Below are 17355 nucleotides of genomic sequence, written 5' to 3' on the forward strand. Positions count from 1 at the left end.
GGGGTAATGACCGCTCTGAATTATGGGTACTATGGCACATGCTCTGAGACCATCTGGGGGCATATACCCGATCATGGCTTTACAACAAGGCCATACGACTATGGCTTTAATACATCTAATTCATATATACCTCTGTTCTTTTGTCTGGGTCCCACTAATCATCCAGAGAGCTAATGGGCCTGCCTGAAATGTGTGCCTCACTAAAGTGACCACTTAACAATCCAACATAAAATACAGGTGGGAGTAAAATTTCTGACACTTTTCTTCCATTTGTATTCACAACGTTATTCTTCCATGGTCATTCCTCCTTTAACTTACAGTAATGATAAAATTCTCCCAGATGTTCTTTAGCTTGTTCAGCTAACTCTTATTTGTAATCCAGTTTCTCCTTCCTCAACTATGGCCATCGAATCCTATTCTGATTTAAATTTATACTGCTCTTGGGAATCATCATCACCATCACTCTTCTCATACCAGGCCCAACATTCTCTTTTCACATAGCTCTTGCTTTAAAGTATTGTTCATCCATCTAACTTCAGATGACCTTTGATTGCTTCTCATGTATTGTTCATTCTCCTACTGTATAGCTTCTCATGCCAAAGCTCTCAGTTTATTATAATCACTTGCGTTATAACATTTGAAAATCACTGCATGATCTCAAATGTTATTATTTGATCAAATATTCTTACTCCATAAGTTCATTCCATCACTTGTTTAAGTTAAGGGATATTACATCCCATATAGTTTCTTAGCCGAATAAGAAACTCAAAGAGTTTCATGCCGAATATAGTAGAAACTATATAAAGTTCGGCGATTCCAAGCGCAAGCAAATACCTGGATACTGCAGCAACTGACCCTAAAGGTAGTGCAAGAAGAGGGAACTCGTGACAAAGGTTGAGCAAGCTCCGATCACTATTCTTGATATTTACCCATAATGTGAACTTAGCTCCTAGGAGCTGTATTATTGTTCGACATTATGAGAGAAAGTCACTACCCAGACCGGTTTCAACCTTTATTGAGGTCTCATCAGTGAGTAGGCAGACCTAGTTAATATCAAGTTTGTAGCGAACAGAACTTACGACCCTTCTACGAGTTTTGCCATGAGGTGTCCTAATAAATTATTAGATATATGAAGAGCCAAAGGCTTCAATTCGGCGACATATAACTTGTTTAAGTTAAGGGATATTACATCCCATATAGTTTTCTTAGCCGAATAAGAAACTCAAAGAGTTTCATGCCGAATATAGTAGAAACTATATAAAGTTCAGCGATTCCAAGCGCAAGCAAATACCTGGATACTGCAGCAACTGACCCTAAAGGTAGTGCAAGCTGAGGCAACTCGTGACAAAGGTGGAGCAAGCTCCGATCACTATTCTTGATATTTACCCATAATGTGAACTTAGCTCCTAGGAGCTGTATTATTGTTCGACATTATGAGAGAAGGTCACTACCCAGACCAGTTTTCAACCTTTATTGAGGTCTCATCAGTGAGTAGGCAGACCTAGTTAATATCAAGTTTGTAGCAAACAGAACTTACAACCCTTCTACGAGTTTTGCCATGAGGTGTCCTAATAAATTATTAGATATATGAAGAGCCAAAGGTTTATATATTAGATATATTTATAGATTAGATATATGAAGAGCCAAAGCTTTGGCTCTTCATATATCTAATAATCTTATTCCATCACATTCTGCTTAAGGCAGTTATTGCCCTCAGTAACTATAAATTATTTCCCCTTCATCTTGCATGCTCTTTTTTCCTTCCAATCTTATATCCACATAGTTGAAATTGTCCGTAATGATTGTCTATCTTTATTTCATAAAATTTATGGAATAAAGATAGACAATCTTTATTCCATAAATCTCTCTCTATGCTGTTCATAATGCTATTTAGATTATCCCGGTCTGCAACAGCACCCAGTTATGTATTTTCTTCTGTTAAAACTAAGCAGTCTTGAAATATTGCTTGTATTATGCATACTACCACAATTCTCCGGTTGGATTTAATTCTTCAGTCATTAGCAGTGCTTCTTACTCCTCTTATCATGTCCTCCCTGAATATACTGAACCAGTGTCACCTTCTGTTCCAATAAGGATATCCTCTTCTGTCAGCCAGGTCTCACTCATGCTAATTATTTTTGTTCTTTTACATCTGTCATTGCTAAAAACTCTTTATCTTTATTCCTGATACTTCTGCCATTAGTGTATATGCATGAAAGCTGACAACCATGCTGATGGACATTCAGGTGAGGTAACTTAAAAACATGAGCAGTGTTTGAATTGGAAGCTATAGGTAACTCTTCAACTAAATCCCCTGCCATATTCCTACAGTTTTTGCTTTTCTTTCATGACAACAGTTGTAGTACAATTCCTGGGATTATCCAAAATATACTAACATTTTCTCTAACTCTCTCTCTCTCTCTCTCTCTCTCTCATTACACTCACAATGTTGACTGCTTAATGCAATGCATGCATCCACGCTTTCGTGCAGCCACCCAGACACATGTAGTTTTCCTGATCAAAATCAAATTTCAATGGGTTTAGTGTTAAAGAAATTGCTGTTAACTGTGAATTGTCAGAGACACAACATGTGTCTGGGTGGCTCATCAGTACTAGCACAATCCTTTTGACCATCAAAATAACTATACATCAACATACTGCACCATTTCTCTTACAATTCATTGTGACTGATGTCTGCTGATCATTCATGATCATAATTCTCTGCCTCAGCTCACTCAAAAATCCCATGAATCAAGCTTTCTGACAAGCAAAAAAAAAAAACCAAAAAACTTACAACTTTATCTCTCTCTTAGAGTATTTAATAATATGGTGATACACAATTTTACCTGAGTTATTACTTATATTTGGAAAATGCAACTGCTGCATTGATTTAGCTATTTGATTGATCTCACTATTTCTGCAGATCTAGCTCCTACTCAGTAAAGATCAAAATTAATCTGGGTGGTGATGACACTTTCTGTGATGCTCGGCAATATATTTCCCTTTTTTTAGGAACAGACTGGATAAAAGCTTACCCCTTGCTGTTTGGTAGATGCCATATGAGTGACACCTTGTAAAGACAATATAGGACGGGTTAATGCTGGAGCACAAGATTTTAGTACAGCTAGAGGGACACTATCTGGACAAGAAGACTTCTGCTATCTTTCTGGTGAAAGATCAGAGGACACATATTCTGGGTTGCTTTTGGGATAATGAGAGGAGGTTTGCCTTGATTTTCTAAAGAAGAGTTGGAGGAAAAGGCTGATGGCAAGAGGTCTTTAGATGTCTTATCTAAATGTTACCATTGTACCATCAGGATGAGAGAGAGAGAGGTGGAAACATGGTAGGACAGAAGCTGTCCAAAAACCTTAATGAGGATTTAACCCTTACAAAACTGTTTTGCATCATGTTTAGTTTCAGTTATTTGACCAATCTTTAGCACAGATTTGAATAAAGAAAATTTTTTTTCATTATTATATGTAAATTAAGAATACAATTTTTGTAATGTTTTTTTTTCTCACTCTCTCCTTTTAGGTTTGTTTTGATGGTGATCCAGAGGCAGCTTTGGTACAGTTTGCAAGTCATGCAGAGGCTAATGCTGCTTACAGGAGTACAGAGGCTGTGTTAAATAACCGTTTTATTAAAGTATTTTGGCATAACACGGATAGCACAAACAATAGTACTGCACAAATTCACCAGCAGCAAAAGCGACAGCAGCAGCAGCAAAATGGAGTTGGTGCAAAACCTTTGACAGTTTCAAAACCAAGTATTAAAGAAAGGTTAGGAATACCAGCACATAAATCCAAAGTAAACAACATTACAAATTCATCATCATCATTGTTAAATAGAAGTAGTGAAGAAGAAAGAGTAAGTCATATTTTTATGCCTTGTGCTGATTTAGTACTTTTTTTTTTTTTGCCAAAAAAAAAATAAAAATAAAATAATAATAATAATCTGCAAGTATGAGAAATAACCTCCATTAATCATGTACCTTTTTCTAGAGTAAAATAACATTTTAGCATAAAAATAATTTTTTGAATCAAGAATATGCATTATTATTATTATACTGGTATCTCCTTATAGTCAGACTCGTTGTGGCTTAAGAACACACTAACTATTGTTCACATAATACCTATTATATCTCTCCTTGAACTTTGTAACCATTGGAGCACACACACAACTATCTCTAGCAATTCATTCCATTCATTCACCACTCTCCAAGCAAAGAACTTAGGCCACACTCTTACACAAATTTCAGGGGTGAATCCTTGTTCTCCTCCTCAGGTATTGAAAAATTTCTTTTATGTCAATCTTATAGAAACTCTTTAGTAACTATAAGTTTCTATCATGTCCCCTCTCCTCTGCTTGTCAACTAAACTCTGAAACCCCCCCCCCACACACACACCTTCAGTCTCTCCTCATAGGGAGCATTCCACAGACTATCACCAGTTTGGTCACTCATCTCTGAATCCCTACACCATCTTTGAGAAATCCAGATGATCAAATCTGTGCATAGTGGTCAAGATGTGGATAAATCATAGCTTTATAAATGGGGATTATAGCCTTTCTATCTTTACATGTCATTGTGTTCTTCAACATCCAAATCTGAGCTATTTTGGCTACGCTTGCAATATATCCTCTGAATTTCAAATCTCTATCCACCATCAATATGACACAAAGTATGCAATTTTTTCACCCCAAAGTGCATCATTACATTACATTACATTACATTACATTACATTTGGATTGCCTTTACCAGTTTTGCATCATTAGCAAACAAATGAATATTCCCCACTCCCCTTAATTTTCTGCTATGTCATTATTCAACTTACAGAGTAGTGGCCCTAGTACAGAACACTGAGTGATTCCACTAGTCACCCTCATTCACCTTTATTCCACTCCACCTACACCACCATCTGATGTCTGTCTATCAGCCATCCCAATCCATGCCACTAGCCATATATCCATTCCCATTTGCTCCAACTTATGTAATAGTTTTCCATGCAGGATTTTCTCAAATATCTTTGCAAAGACCAGCAGTATCATAGTGTAGCCATTTCCCTAATTTTGCTGTCACTATTATAGAATGTGAATAAATTACTAAGATAGGATTTACCTTTTATAAAGTCATTCTACCTGCCTTAGAGTACTGTATTCCTATTCACCACCACTGGATTTTACCTTTAATCAACTTTTCTAATACTTTACCACCACTCCTGATATATTAATTGGTCTGCAATTTGATACTTCTGTCTTGGTGCCACCTTTATGTAATGGAATTATCTTGCCCTATTTCCACTCTCTTGGAACCTTGCCAGAGTTGAGACTTCTTCAGAGGCATAGCCATTTCTCCTGCACATTCTTGTATCACATGACCTGACATAAAGTTCAATCCCACTGTTGTGTTCACATTTATATTTTTCAGTATAGATTCAAAATTAATAACGGAAAAACTCGCGTACAAAGATTATTTAATAGTATAATTTTCGCCTGTGTGTCACAGGCATCTTCAGTACATTAAGCTCAAATTAAACAATAACTGACAATTCCAAAAAGTGCCACCTAAGTAGCTGGTGTAAGATAACTAAAAAGGTCAATAACTTTCCTTATAAAAATAAAATAAAATTAAATTAAATTAAAAATAAATAATAAATAAAAAAAAATCAATACAATAAAAAGTTAGGAAAGATGAGCTGATTTGTAAAGTACTATCTCCCATAAAGGGGATAGATGTAAGCTGTCGGATCTGTTTAAGTTAGGAGAATGAAGTAGAGTTTTACATGTTTCTTTATAAAGACTTTCCATGAGAAACTGATGATCTTTGTACGTGAGTTTTTTCCGTTATTAATTTTGTATCGATATGGCTACTCACGGTATACCTCTTTTAAAACTTATTTTTCAGTATGTTGAGTGCCTCAAGTTTGTCTACCCCAATTCTCACATCAGCTTCTCTCACAGTAGTAACTTTAAAGTCTCTGCCTGGATGATAAATCATTGCAAACTGATCATTTAATAACTGAACTATATTTATTCTGCTTCTGTCACTTTTTTGCCATCAGCTCTGGGTAAAGTTATCCTTCCATAGTCATTCTATCTCTTGCATTTTCCTGTAGCCTGCTTAGTTAATTTTCTCTCATAATCTGATTTAATCTTTTTTTATCACACTAGTTACCCTTATTGCCTGCACTTTGTGTTGGTTAACATTATGCTGATCATCTTTTTGTTTATATTCCTTTCACAATGCTTTTTTTTTTCCTTTTTTTTTGCAGCTCTTGCTTTATATTGCTAGTCATCCACTTAATCCCAATTTGGTTTATCCTCCTGATAAACTAAGCAGGAAGTTTATCAGGAGGTATACAGTCTGATACTGTCTCTCTGAAGGCAATCCTGAACCACTTCCCACGAGCTACTGATATTTGTATCTTGGCCTGGTATCTCTTATGCCATTTCACTGCTCCTGACTGACACCTAACATTGTATTAATTGCCAGCTTTGCAGTTCCACATAAACACTTTCTTGATCGAGAATTCCACTTGTTGAGCAACCCTCTCAGAACAAGGATGCATGATCACTTTCCCTGATCGGAGATAGTGTTGCCACTGTAATTATAGAGATCTTCTGATGCTATTACCAAATCGAACACTCTCAAATCCCTGGTTTCCTCCATCATGTGCTGTTTCAAATAATTATCCCATAGTAACTTTCCTGTTGGTGCATGGCATTTATAACTTCCTCTGAATCCCCAGGTCTATAGCAGCAAACAATAATTTTTTTGTACTGTTGGCCTCTATTTCACACCAGACACCTTGAAACGAGCCATCTCCTTCAGATCTACAAACCTGTTTAACTCTATTTTTGTTGGTTGATGTTCTGTAACACTATTGTTAATGATACTCCCTCCCCCCTCCTCCTGCCATATTTCCTCTATCTTCTCTGAAAATACAATGTCCCCCCCCCTTACATTCTATCCATGTAACTACATCATTCTCTGTCAATCAAGGTATCTCTGATGTCAATAATTTTTGGCCAAGTCAAGCTGACCAATAATTTTTCTCCTTTGTTTCTCATACTTCTGGCATTCATGTACATGCATTTTAACATTTCTCTTGGGCTCACCGTTACTGTTGCATAATGTCATTACCAGCCCATTCAGATTCTGCACCAAGCTGTTCACTGTCATTTCTGTACTCACACTATTTCTATTTCAACATGGTCATGCCTGCACTCACACTCATTTGTTTTTGAGATGGCCAGAAACATGCTTAATTGCATGCCCTTTGATATCTCTAGTTTCCCCGATTTTGCACTTTCAAATTCTCACTGAACAACACTTTCTCCAAACATCTAACCTCCCAAATAATTCAAATGCAGTCCATCAGCATACAATTCCTTTCATCTATCAAATTCATTTCATAATCTATTAACTGCACAATCTTCTTAGACCAGTGGTGGTGAACTTTTTTATGCACACATGCCAAAAGTTTACAAATTGAGTTACTGTCGTGTCGGCGCATGCCAAAAATTTACAAATCAAGTTGCTGACATGCTGTGCAGTTTTTAGTAGAGGAAAGATTAATAGAAAATTAATTAATTTATAATATTTTATAAATTATAATTTTATAAATAGTATTTTATTTATAATATTTATATATTAATTTATAGTATTATTCAGTGTAAAACTGATTATTGTATTATTAAATTGATTTTAATGATGTTGGTTTAATTAAAAGAAAAGAAAGAAAACGGTAGTGAGAAAAATATTTATGCATTGTAACTCACCATAGAAGTCAACTGAGCAGGAGACGCAGCAGAAGGATGTCAAATTGTCGGCAAAATGCCCACCGTATTTACTCGAATATATCATGCCCTCGTGTATAACTCGCACCCCTGATTTTACTTGACAAAAAAGGACATCAAAAAGTTTTGCATATTACCTCACACATGAAAAATGTTTAAACATGTTCACGCCAAGGCGATAGTAACTCGGTCCCTGCAGTAACAACATGCCCTCTCCAACAGCCATTATACTGCAGATGCAAGAAAAACAAGTGTAGTTTTATGTATCCCTGAATAAGGTACCGAGGCTTTTGCAGTCTGTGTAATATATTTCTCAACAAATAGTGTGATTCATTAGTTAGAGCAGTTTTTATTCCAGCTGTCTCTAATTGCACTATTATTGTCCCCTCCGACAGAAACTATCAGTACTGTCGACAGGGTGTAGCATAGAAGCAGCCTGCCTCACGGCGTGATTTAATAAGGACGCTCGTTCAGCCATATTGCGGTATGGTTTTGTTAGCGTAGGAATTGTTAGCGTAGTGACGGCACTACGCTAACAATTCCTGTTAGCGTAGCAAGTGCAGAAAGAAGTTTTTCCAAGCTTAAACTGATTAAAAATTATTTGCGAACAGCAATGACCCAAGAAAGATTGGTTGGTCTAGCAACTGTATGGTTGACATATCTTGTAATTTAAATTTAGAAGAGCTTATACTTTAATTGTGCGATATCCCCGTAGAGCAAACATTTAATTAATATCATTATGTAATCGTTTTGCATTAATGTAATTTGCAAAATAGTAATTGGAGATTTTCTTATATTTTTGTCTTATAATCCATTAGGTGTGATATTTAATTGTTTGCTTCAGGGCACAATCTAATCTGGTGACGGCCCTGGAAACTATGTTGTATAGACTCAAGCAAAACCACATGTTGCACTTAAACACAGTAGTATCTAACTAAAATCTATTGTCCAATTTTTCGATTACAGAATTAAGTGTTTGTTTGATTGGATTTGAAATTCTCGATGTCTGACAGATCACAAAGGCTAACTTCAAATAAAATTCTACCACGAATTGAAACATGCCATATAATTACGGTGACCATATTAAGAGGACAGTTCTTTATTTACTGCTCTGTCCTTTAGATTTTTTTTTTTTTTTTCTAAAATGGCCATTTTATCCTTTATTTTGTGAATTGAAATAGTACATTGAATATTGATGCCAACATATTTAAAGATGCAATTCATAAATTTTACTAAACCTGCATTGATTATTTAAATAACTGGGACAGCTGTTTTGTGGAAAAGGAAGTATTTGAATGGGTCCTACTATGAGAAATCCCTCTGCAGGCATAGATTGAGGAAAGTGTTTTGTTCACTTCCAGTCACTGGAACTTAAACATAAATGGCGGCAAACTATTTGATGAAGTTTTATGTATTAAAAGTTATGTCACCAGTGAAAAGATCGAAGATTGGCAACAAAATAACGAGTCCTGCCAACATAGATGGGTTGAAATTTTTAAATATTTCCCAGATAAACATGTATCTTTTAAAAACATTTTAAAAATCATTGAATTTTGCTTATATCTTCCTGGATCTAATATCCCCACTGAACAAGTATTTTCATTAGTGAATAATATGAGGAAAAATGAAAAAAAAAACAATTAAAAATCGAAACGTTGAAAGCATGCATTTATATCAAATGGAACTTTGACATGAATTGTATACAATTTTATGAATTTTTAAAACACGAACCGGATTTATTAAAAAAAGTTCATTCTTGTGAAAAGTATCAAAATTAAATTTTTTTAAGTAATAATATGACTGTTTAAAATGCTATATATATGCTTATATATAGCTTATATATAGCATTTATATAACACTACAATAAATGTTATAAACTTTTTAGTTTTAGTGAAACAAATAAACGCAACCTGTTTTTTTGTTTGTTTTTTTTAATTTATTATGAAACAATTTCTGATTTGTCCTTTATTTTCTCAAAAAAAATATGGTCACTATACATATAATGAGTTTGTGAGTTTGCCTGCCAATTCAAAAGCAAACAAGCAGGAATAAAATTCAACGAAGGGTTGAAACTTTGTGCAGGTTGAGCCTGCTGGTAATGATAAGTTCCGTCGGAACGATAAACGACACCCCATCGTGAATGTGTTGTTATTATTATTATGGGCAACTTCAAGGAGTCCTTAGACTCATCAAGGGAGACCCTAACATCATGTCAAGACCAACTATTCAACATTCACACAGTATCTATCATACTTTGCCTTGAACTCATTCACAGTCATGTTACCCACAACAGACTCTGGCAGCTTATTCCACTTGTTCACCACTCTCCAAGTAAAAAACCTTGTTCTAACACCCTTGCTAACCACACTCTTGCCCAGCTTCCATGGATGACTCCTAGTTCACCCACCACCAGTCACACTCCCAAAAATATCCTCTGAATTAATCTCATAGAAACCCTTCAGTAATTTGAATGTCTCAATCATATCACCGCTTTTCTGCCTATCAGCCAATTTCTGCAACCCACAAATCTTCAACCTGTTCTCATAAGATTCATTCCGTAGACCTGCTATCATCTTGGTCACTCACCTTTGGATCCGCTCCACCTCCTCCTTATCAAGAAGAAACCCTGGCACCCAAATATGGGCACAGTAGTCAAAATGGGGTCTTATCAAGGTTCGATACAGAGGAACAATAACTTGCTTATCTCTGTTTGTCAAAGTATTCTTCAGTAACCAAGTGTTAAAACTAAGAAATATATAGTGAATGTTGTTATGACAGTTTCAGATGTTATGGAATTCGGTTGAAAAGAATTAGCATTTCAACTCAATACTTGTCGGTTACCTTTGTTTTTGGGTCGCTTGATCTTTTGTTAATACCACACCAATCATATGCATGCCTTCATAGTTGCTCTGTCATGTAAAACAAAATTTAACTTGTACGTATTGTAATAATTAAAAAAAAAAAGTTGAATTTATAAGTGTATAAAAGGATATCACCTGTAAATTGTTGATGTGCCACCTCTGGCATGTGTGCCATACGTTCGCCATCTATGTCTTAGACTAATTAGCAATCATGACCTTACTTCTCAATTCTCTCCTATAATTCTGAGATGGCAAACTCAGTCTAATTTTCTACTCTTCATTTTTGCTTCTTTTAAGAACTCTTTCATGTCCTTTCCATTTCATATTTCTAACCTTTCAAATCATTTGTGCCTATCAAGACAGCCAACGTTTTCACGTCTTCCTTCTGCAAAGCTGGCAACAAAAGCCAACGACTAGCAAGAACCCCTGCCTCGTCAGGGTAGCACCATCGATGCCAACAAACCAGCAAAGTGCCGCAGCTGTACAATTGATATCAGCGATTAAAAAAAAAAAAGAAGTATAATGTGCGAGTTCCTTTGCTACTGGATATACGCTTCCTGCCAAAAATGGGCGAATCAGTGCGCAAGATATATATATTGACCTTAACCAGCCTCTTTCTGTTCACTGTGCCTCCCGTCTGTAAAACAGCTCCTGAACTTAGGCAAATGAATTAAAAACCTCAAACGCACATCAGTGCTATGAATGAAACTCTTCCCTCCAAAATATGAGCACTAGAAACCAAGCTTGAATCAACTGACAATCAGCTCTGCATTGCAAGGTCACCCTTCTGAATGAACTCCATGAAATAATTGCATCAATGGTGCACGACTCAATGGAGGCCAAAAACAAAAAATTCAATGCCGTTATTTTGAACTTTCCAAAAGAAAACGGAAATGCACTAAAAGAAGATATCAAATTATCAGAAGAATGAGACATCGATTTGAAAAATATCGTGAGTTGCATCGTTTTGGACCCATAAACAAAAGAAAGGACTGAACGAACTTTTCATCATCAAATTCCTGCCATGTACCCTCAAGGGGGTGTACAGGATATGATAGTACTACATGAGAAATTTACATCATTACTAACTCCCTATCTACAATTTTCCTCCAAATCAGTCTGTGACTTGTCAAGGCTCCAACATTATCAGATCTTATATTTCTATCGTCTAAGGGACTTTGTACTGTATCAATCCATCTATATCTTGGTCTTCCTCTGGGCCGTTTTCCTGACAACTTGGCAGAGAACACTTGTTTTGCTAATCTTTCATTGCCCATTCTGTTTAAGTGACCATAGTACCTGAGATTAGCTCTGCTAACGCATTCCTGGATGCTGACAATGTCCTCATTTTTTAATATCATATTGCCATTGATGCCATCTGTTCACGCCTCTAATCTTTCTCAGGACTCTCATATCTGTGTTCTCTATTCTTTGGTCAAGTGTTTCACTTCTGACCCAGCTCTCAGATCTATAAGTTAAAACTGGTTTGAACACTGTTTGAAGACAGTGTTCAAACCAGTTTTAACAGCTAATTTAGTGTTCTGACAAATTTCTCTCTTATTCCATATGAATTTATTCAATTTACTTCCTACCATACCAACTTTGTTGATTCTGCTGTCTATTTCCATATTTAATTTACCATCTTCACTAAAAATCGTGCCTAAGTATCTGAAATGTTTTACTTGTTCCACAAGTTCTCTGTTCACAATGCAGTTGACATTTTCAGTGATTCTGCCTATTTTCATTGTCTTTGTCTTTTTATTGCTGACCTTCATACCATATCTATTACAAGAGTTATTCAATTTTTCTCAGGGAATCCTGCAGACTTGTAGCAGATTTATTTAGAAGTATAACATCGTCTGCATAAAGCAAAGAGCTGACATTAACATCTTCAATTTTGATATCAGATTTAATACCACTTTCCTTCACAATATGATCCATATAGATAATGAATAAAAGAGGGAACAATGTACATCCTTGTCTCACACCAGATTTAACATTAAACCACCTTCATGTACTTCCTTCAATCCTAACTGCTGATTTACAATTCAAATAGAGACTAAGTATTGCTTGATATAATGCCCCATTGACACCATATAACTAGTGTATTGAATAGCTTCTCTCTTGGTACCTTGTCAGATGCCTTTTCCAGATCAACAAAACTTAAATACAGATCTTTGTTATATTCCCATTCTTTCGCAACTATTTGTCGTAAAGTGAAGATCTGATCCTCACAGCCTCTATTTGGCCTGAATCCAGCTTGTTCTTCACCAAGCTTTTCTTTCACAATTCTTCTCAACCATTTCTCAAGTATACTTGCATATATCTTACCAGGAACACTGAGTAGGGAAATACCTCTGTAATTCTCACATTGAGTTTTATTTCCCTTTTTATATATGGATACTATTAGAGCTCTACTCCAATCATTGGGAATTCGTCACTCTGTCCAGACTTTATGAACTATGCAGTGCAGCCACTGTAAGACTTTTATACCACCATACTTCAGCATTTCTAGTCGAATATCATCTACTCCTGCTGTCTTTCCACATTTCAAGCCTTTGATGGCTTTTTCTACTTCAAGTATGGATATTATTCCTGACTATGCCTGTTGAGTGTTTTTTACCACTGTGCTATCACTACTTGTATCATTTAGCAATTTTTCAAAGTAATTACTCCATACTTCAGGTATATCTTTTTCTCCTGTTTTCATGTCACCTTTATCATCTTCTTTAATTCCTTTTACAGCACTCTTTCCTCCATTTCTAAGCTTCTTCAACAACCTCCAGAATATTTTGCCACCTTCTTGATATTTATTTTCTATATTCTTGCCAAAGTCCTCCCATGACTTTTGTTTAGCTAGTTTTACACAGTGTTTAGCTTTCTTACATTTGTATCTGTATTCTCTAAGAGCACCAGCTGACTTATTCCCCAGGAACTTCTGATATGCTTTCTTCTTTTCCTTCACTACCTGTTTTACTTGTGTCCACCATGGAGTTCTGATTTTTCTATGGCTGAATCTATTAGGGTTTTCTTCAAGGTTTGCCACTGAATCTCCAAGGTTTGGTTCCTGTCCTCAAACTCTTTCATTTTTTCTTCAATAATCTTTTTGTATTTTAGTCTACAGCTTACATGTTGTTCTTTTCAATGTAAAATTCACTTTTATCCTGCTCAAGACTAAATAGTGATCGCTTCCAATTTCAAATCCTCTGTACACTCTGGTGTCCTGCACCAGGGAGAAAACATCTTTATCAACAATAACATAGTCAATAAGACTTTTCTTATTATTATTGTTATTGTTATTTGACACCTCCAGGAAGTCCAAAGACGCATCGAGGGAGCATGTGCCAACAGCATCGAAAGATTGAATCTCTTCCAACTACTAACTGCGCTCAAACTTGCTTAACTTTTTACGTGAGCCATTAATAGCAGAAGCTCTACCAATCGACCAATCTTTGCTGGCTTCCTTGCCTCTTCTCTCTATGTGAATTTGTGCACATTTTATGTTGGAACATGGTGTTAGTAATAACCAGTCCATGTCCTGTGCAGAAATCCAACAGGTATTTGCCATTATTATTAGCTTTGCTCTTTTCTCCAAATTTTCCCAAAATATTTTTGTATGTCTGACAATCATTTCCTACTCTGCTATTTCTATCCCCAACAAGGACCAATTTTTCATTGTGTCAGTAGCTTTCTCTAGAGCCTCAAAAAATTCTTCCACTTCTACCTTAGTAGAGTCTTCTGTGGGACCATAGGCACAAATAAGTCTCTTTGTCCAGTTCCCCATTCTGATATTTGCTGATACTTGAGACTGCCTGCCATTCAAGAAGATTAGCCTCTTATTTAGTGTTGAATACTATGGCTACTCCTTTTTCTTGATTGTTATTGCCTGAATATAACATTTTGTATTTATTGCTCAGAAAGGTCTCACCAGTTTTTGTCTTTTTTGTTTCAGTCACCCGTATTATATCGATTTAGTACTTATCTAATTCCTCAGCTAGCTCCATTTCTTTGCCATTCAGGCTTCTTATGTTGATAATATCGATCTTTAACTCTGGTGATATTGAGTTGGGGTGTGTTTTCAGATTTGTTCCAGTAGCTGACTCTTCGCTGTTCGCCCTGGTTCAATGGCAAAAACAACTGGGGGCCTTGTTTAACCAGGCGATGCCCCAGCAGGCATGAAATTTTGTCATGTTGTACCATCATTTTGTATTTTGGTTTGAGCCAATAAGAATACAATTTGGTCGGCTAAATCCCAAATTGCCAACCCATCCTTGTTTGTTCAGTATCCAGGTAGATATTCTCAGGGTGCACCACGAGAAGGTGAGGATTGGACATTAGGTCAGTAGTCCTGGTCAGTTCTCCTCATTCCTTTAAAGGCTATGTGGAGGTCTCCTCTCAGTTATACAACTTTGACCCTTAAGCACCCACGAACTTTCCATGCCTTGTAAAAGTGACTTGTTACATGCTGACAAGCACATCTAAACTAATAACAACAATCAACAATAAGTTCAAAGACACTTTTCTCCAATCGCGCATGCATGTTCGACCAGATTTATCATTTGCACAAAGTGAATAAGGACGCCAGCTTCGAAGACAACTTGGAGAAAAACGTGAAAATGGTGACTATAGTTGGACCATAGACTACTGACAAGTTAAATTGGTGCAAAAACCAAGTGAAGCCACTAGCAGCCAGTATGTGACCAGTATGCATTCACTGCATAGGAAATGTGCAAGGCCTTCCTGCAGTCCAACATATTACTCACAAAACCCTACAAATCCACTTCAACAACATCCGTGGCCTAAACACCAACCTTAATAGTGTCCACTACCACCTGTAGTCTACCAAATCCCAACTACTCTTTCTGGCAGAAACTCAAATCTCACCTTCTTCTAGCACTATTCTTCTCAACCTTCCAAACTACACACTCTTTAACTCCTTTCTACTCAAGGGTGGCTTCTGTGCATACATTCACTCGAACATACTTTGCCAGAGAGCACCCAACCTAGAATCACCCAGCTTTGACCTTCTTTGGATGAAAATATCCCTACCCAACTCGGTCAAATTCATATGCTGTCGCTATTACTGCCCTTGCAACCAACCACTATGGGCTCTTTTATTTCCTCTCCTTAAAAATTGACTTTCTCCAGTCTCACTTGCCCAACAGCGAAATTATCCTGTTAGGAAATTTTAATGTTCAAAGCGCCAACCTACTTTTCTCTTCCTATACAGAGATGCTGAAACATTCGGCATCACTAATGACCTTACACAACTAGTTCAGATGTCAACCAGAATACCTGATAACCCGAACCACTTTCCAAATACCCTACACCTCTTCCTGACCAATGAAGCTTCCAAATACACAGTGAATGTAGAGGGCCCGCTAGGCAATTCCAACCACAATCTAGTTCTCATCTCCTCCCCCCGTGCAACAATGCTTACACAGCCACTCCCATACAAGAGTAATTTGGCATTATAACAGTGACAAGTGGGACAACCTCCGCAACTTCTATGCCTCATTCCCATGGTTAGATTCGACTATTGCTTCCGACCTTCCAACCCAAACACATGCATTGAACTCATAACCAAAGTAATCCTCACTGGCATGGAAACATACATTCCCCACAGCACTCTGACCTGCCATTCCGTAACTAAACCCTGGTTTTCCAAAAGATGCGTCAAGGCTGTATAAATGAAAAACCAAACATACCATTACTGGCTCAAATTAAGAACCCCATCCTCCTTTAATGCTTATACCCAAGCTTGAAATAAATGCAAAAAGACAATCAATGCTTCCAAAACAGAGTTTGAAAGAGCAAAAAAAGGAGGAAATTAGCAGCCTGTCCAAAGCAATCAGTCGTAACTTCTGTCCAACACCATTCCCTATCCTCTATCATACCCAGATGGCTCCATTCCATCATCACCTACAGAAAAGGTCAATCTCCTGGCCTCACACTTTGCTTCCAATGCATGCTTAATTGACCATGGCAAATGTCCCCCAACCATTCCAGATGCCCTTCATATAATGCCTGCTATATCCTTTTGCCAGAAAGAGATCAGTAAAATACTGTCCAAATTAGACATAAAAAAAGTCTCCTGGACCTGATGGCATTCTTCCAATTGTCTTGAAGGTTCGCACACCAGAACTGTCTCCTGTCCTGTGTCACTTATATATACACTGTCTTATTCCACTGGTATCTCTCCCACAGCCTAGAAATTTGCCTGTATTCAACCCATTCCCAAGAAGGGCAACAAGCCACTGCCATCCAACTACCGCCAGATCTCGCTCACCTCAGTCCTATCTAAAGTGATGGAGAAAACTATCAGTTTTCAACTCATACACTACCTTGAATCTACCTGTCTAATAAATGACCGCCAGTATTGATTCCATCACTGCCGATCAACAGGAGATCTGCTCACATGTCACCCATCTCTGGACAAATGAAATGAAGAAGTTTGGCGAATCTCAAGCGGTTGCACTTGATATATCCAATGCGTTTGACCAGGTCTGGCACAAGAGCTTACTAAGCATGCTGCCATCATTTGGTCTATCTCAAAGCTGGCAATCTAACTACAGAGGTAGTTAGATTGCCAGCTTTCTGTCTGGACACACACTATATGTGGTGGCGGATAGTTCCTTATCCTCTCACCATTCATCTAATGCCGGGGTTCCTCAATTTTCTGTCCTCTCACCAACCC

At 37.0% G+C, this 17355-nt stretch overlaps 1 protein-coding gene across 1 annotated transcript in view; it reads left to right on the forward strand.

Moving 5' to 3' along the window:
* swm (Zinc finger protein swm) overlaps positions 1-17355 on the forward strand; it is a 370656-nt gene that overhangs the window by 205654 nt on the left and 147647 nt on the right. Inside the window, exon 11 of the mRNA XM_090402359.1 lies at positions 3535-3867. Coding sequence (XP_090258485.1) covers positions 3535-3867 — 333 coding nt within the window. The remainder of the gene's footprint in view (positions 1-3534; positions 3868-17355) is intronic.

Source organism: Typopeltis vanoorti, chromosome 13 (assembly GCF_054136105.1).
Source record: "Typopeltis vanoorti isolate ZY-2024b chromosome 13, IOZ_Tvanoo_1.0, whole genome shotgun sequence".
Lineage (NCBI taxonomy): Eukaryota > Metazoa > Arthropoda > Arachnida > Uropygi > Thelyphonidae > Typopeltis > Typopeltis vanoorti.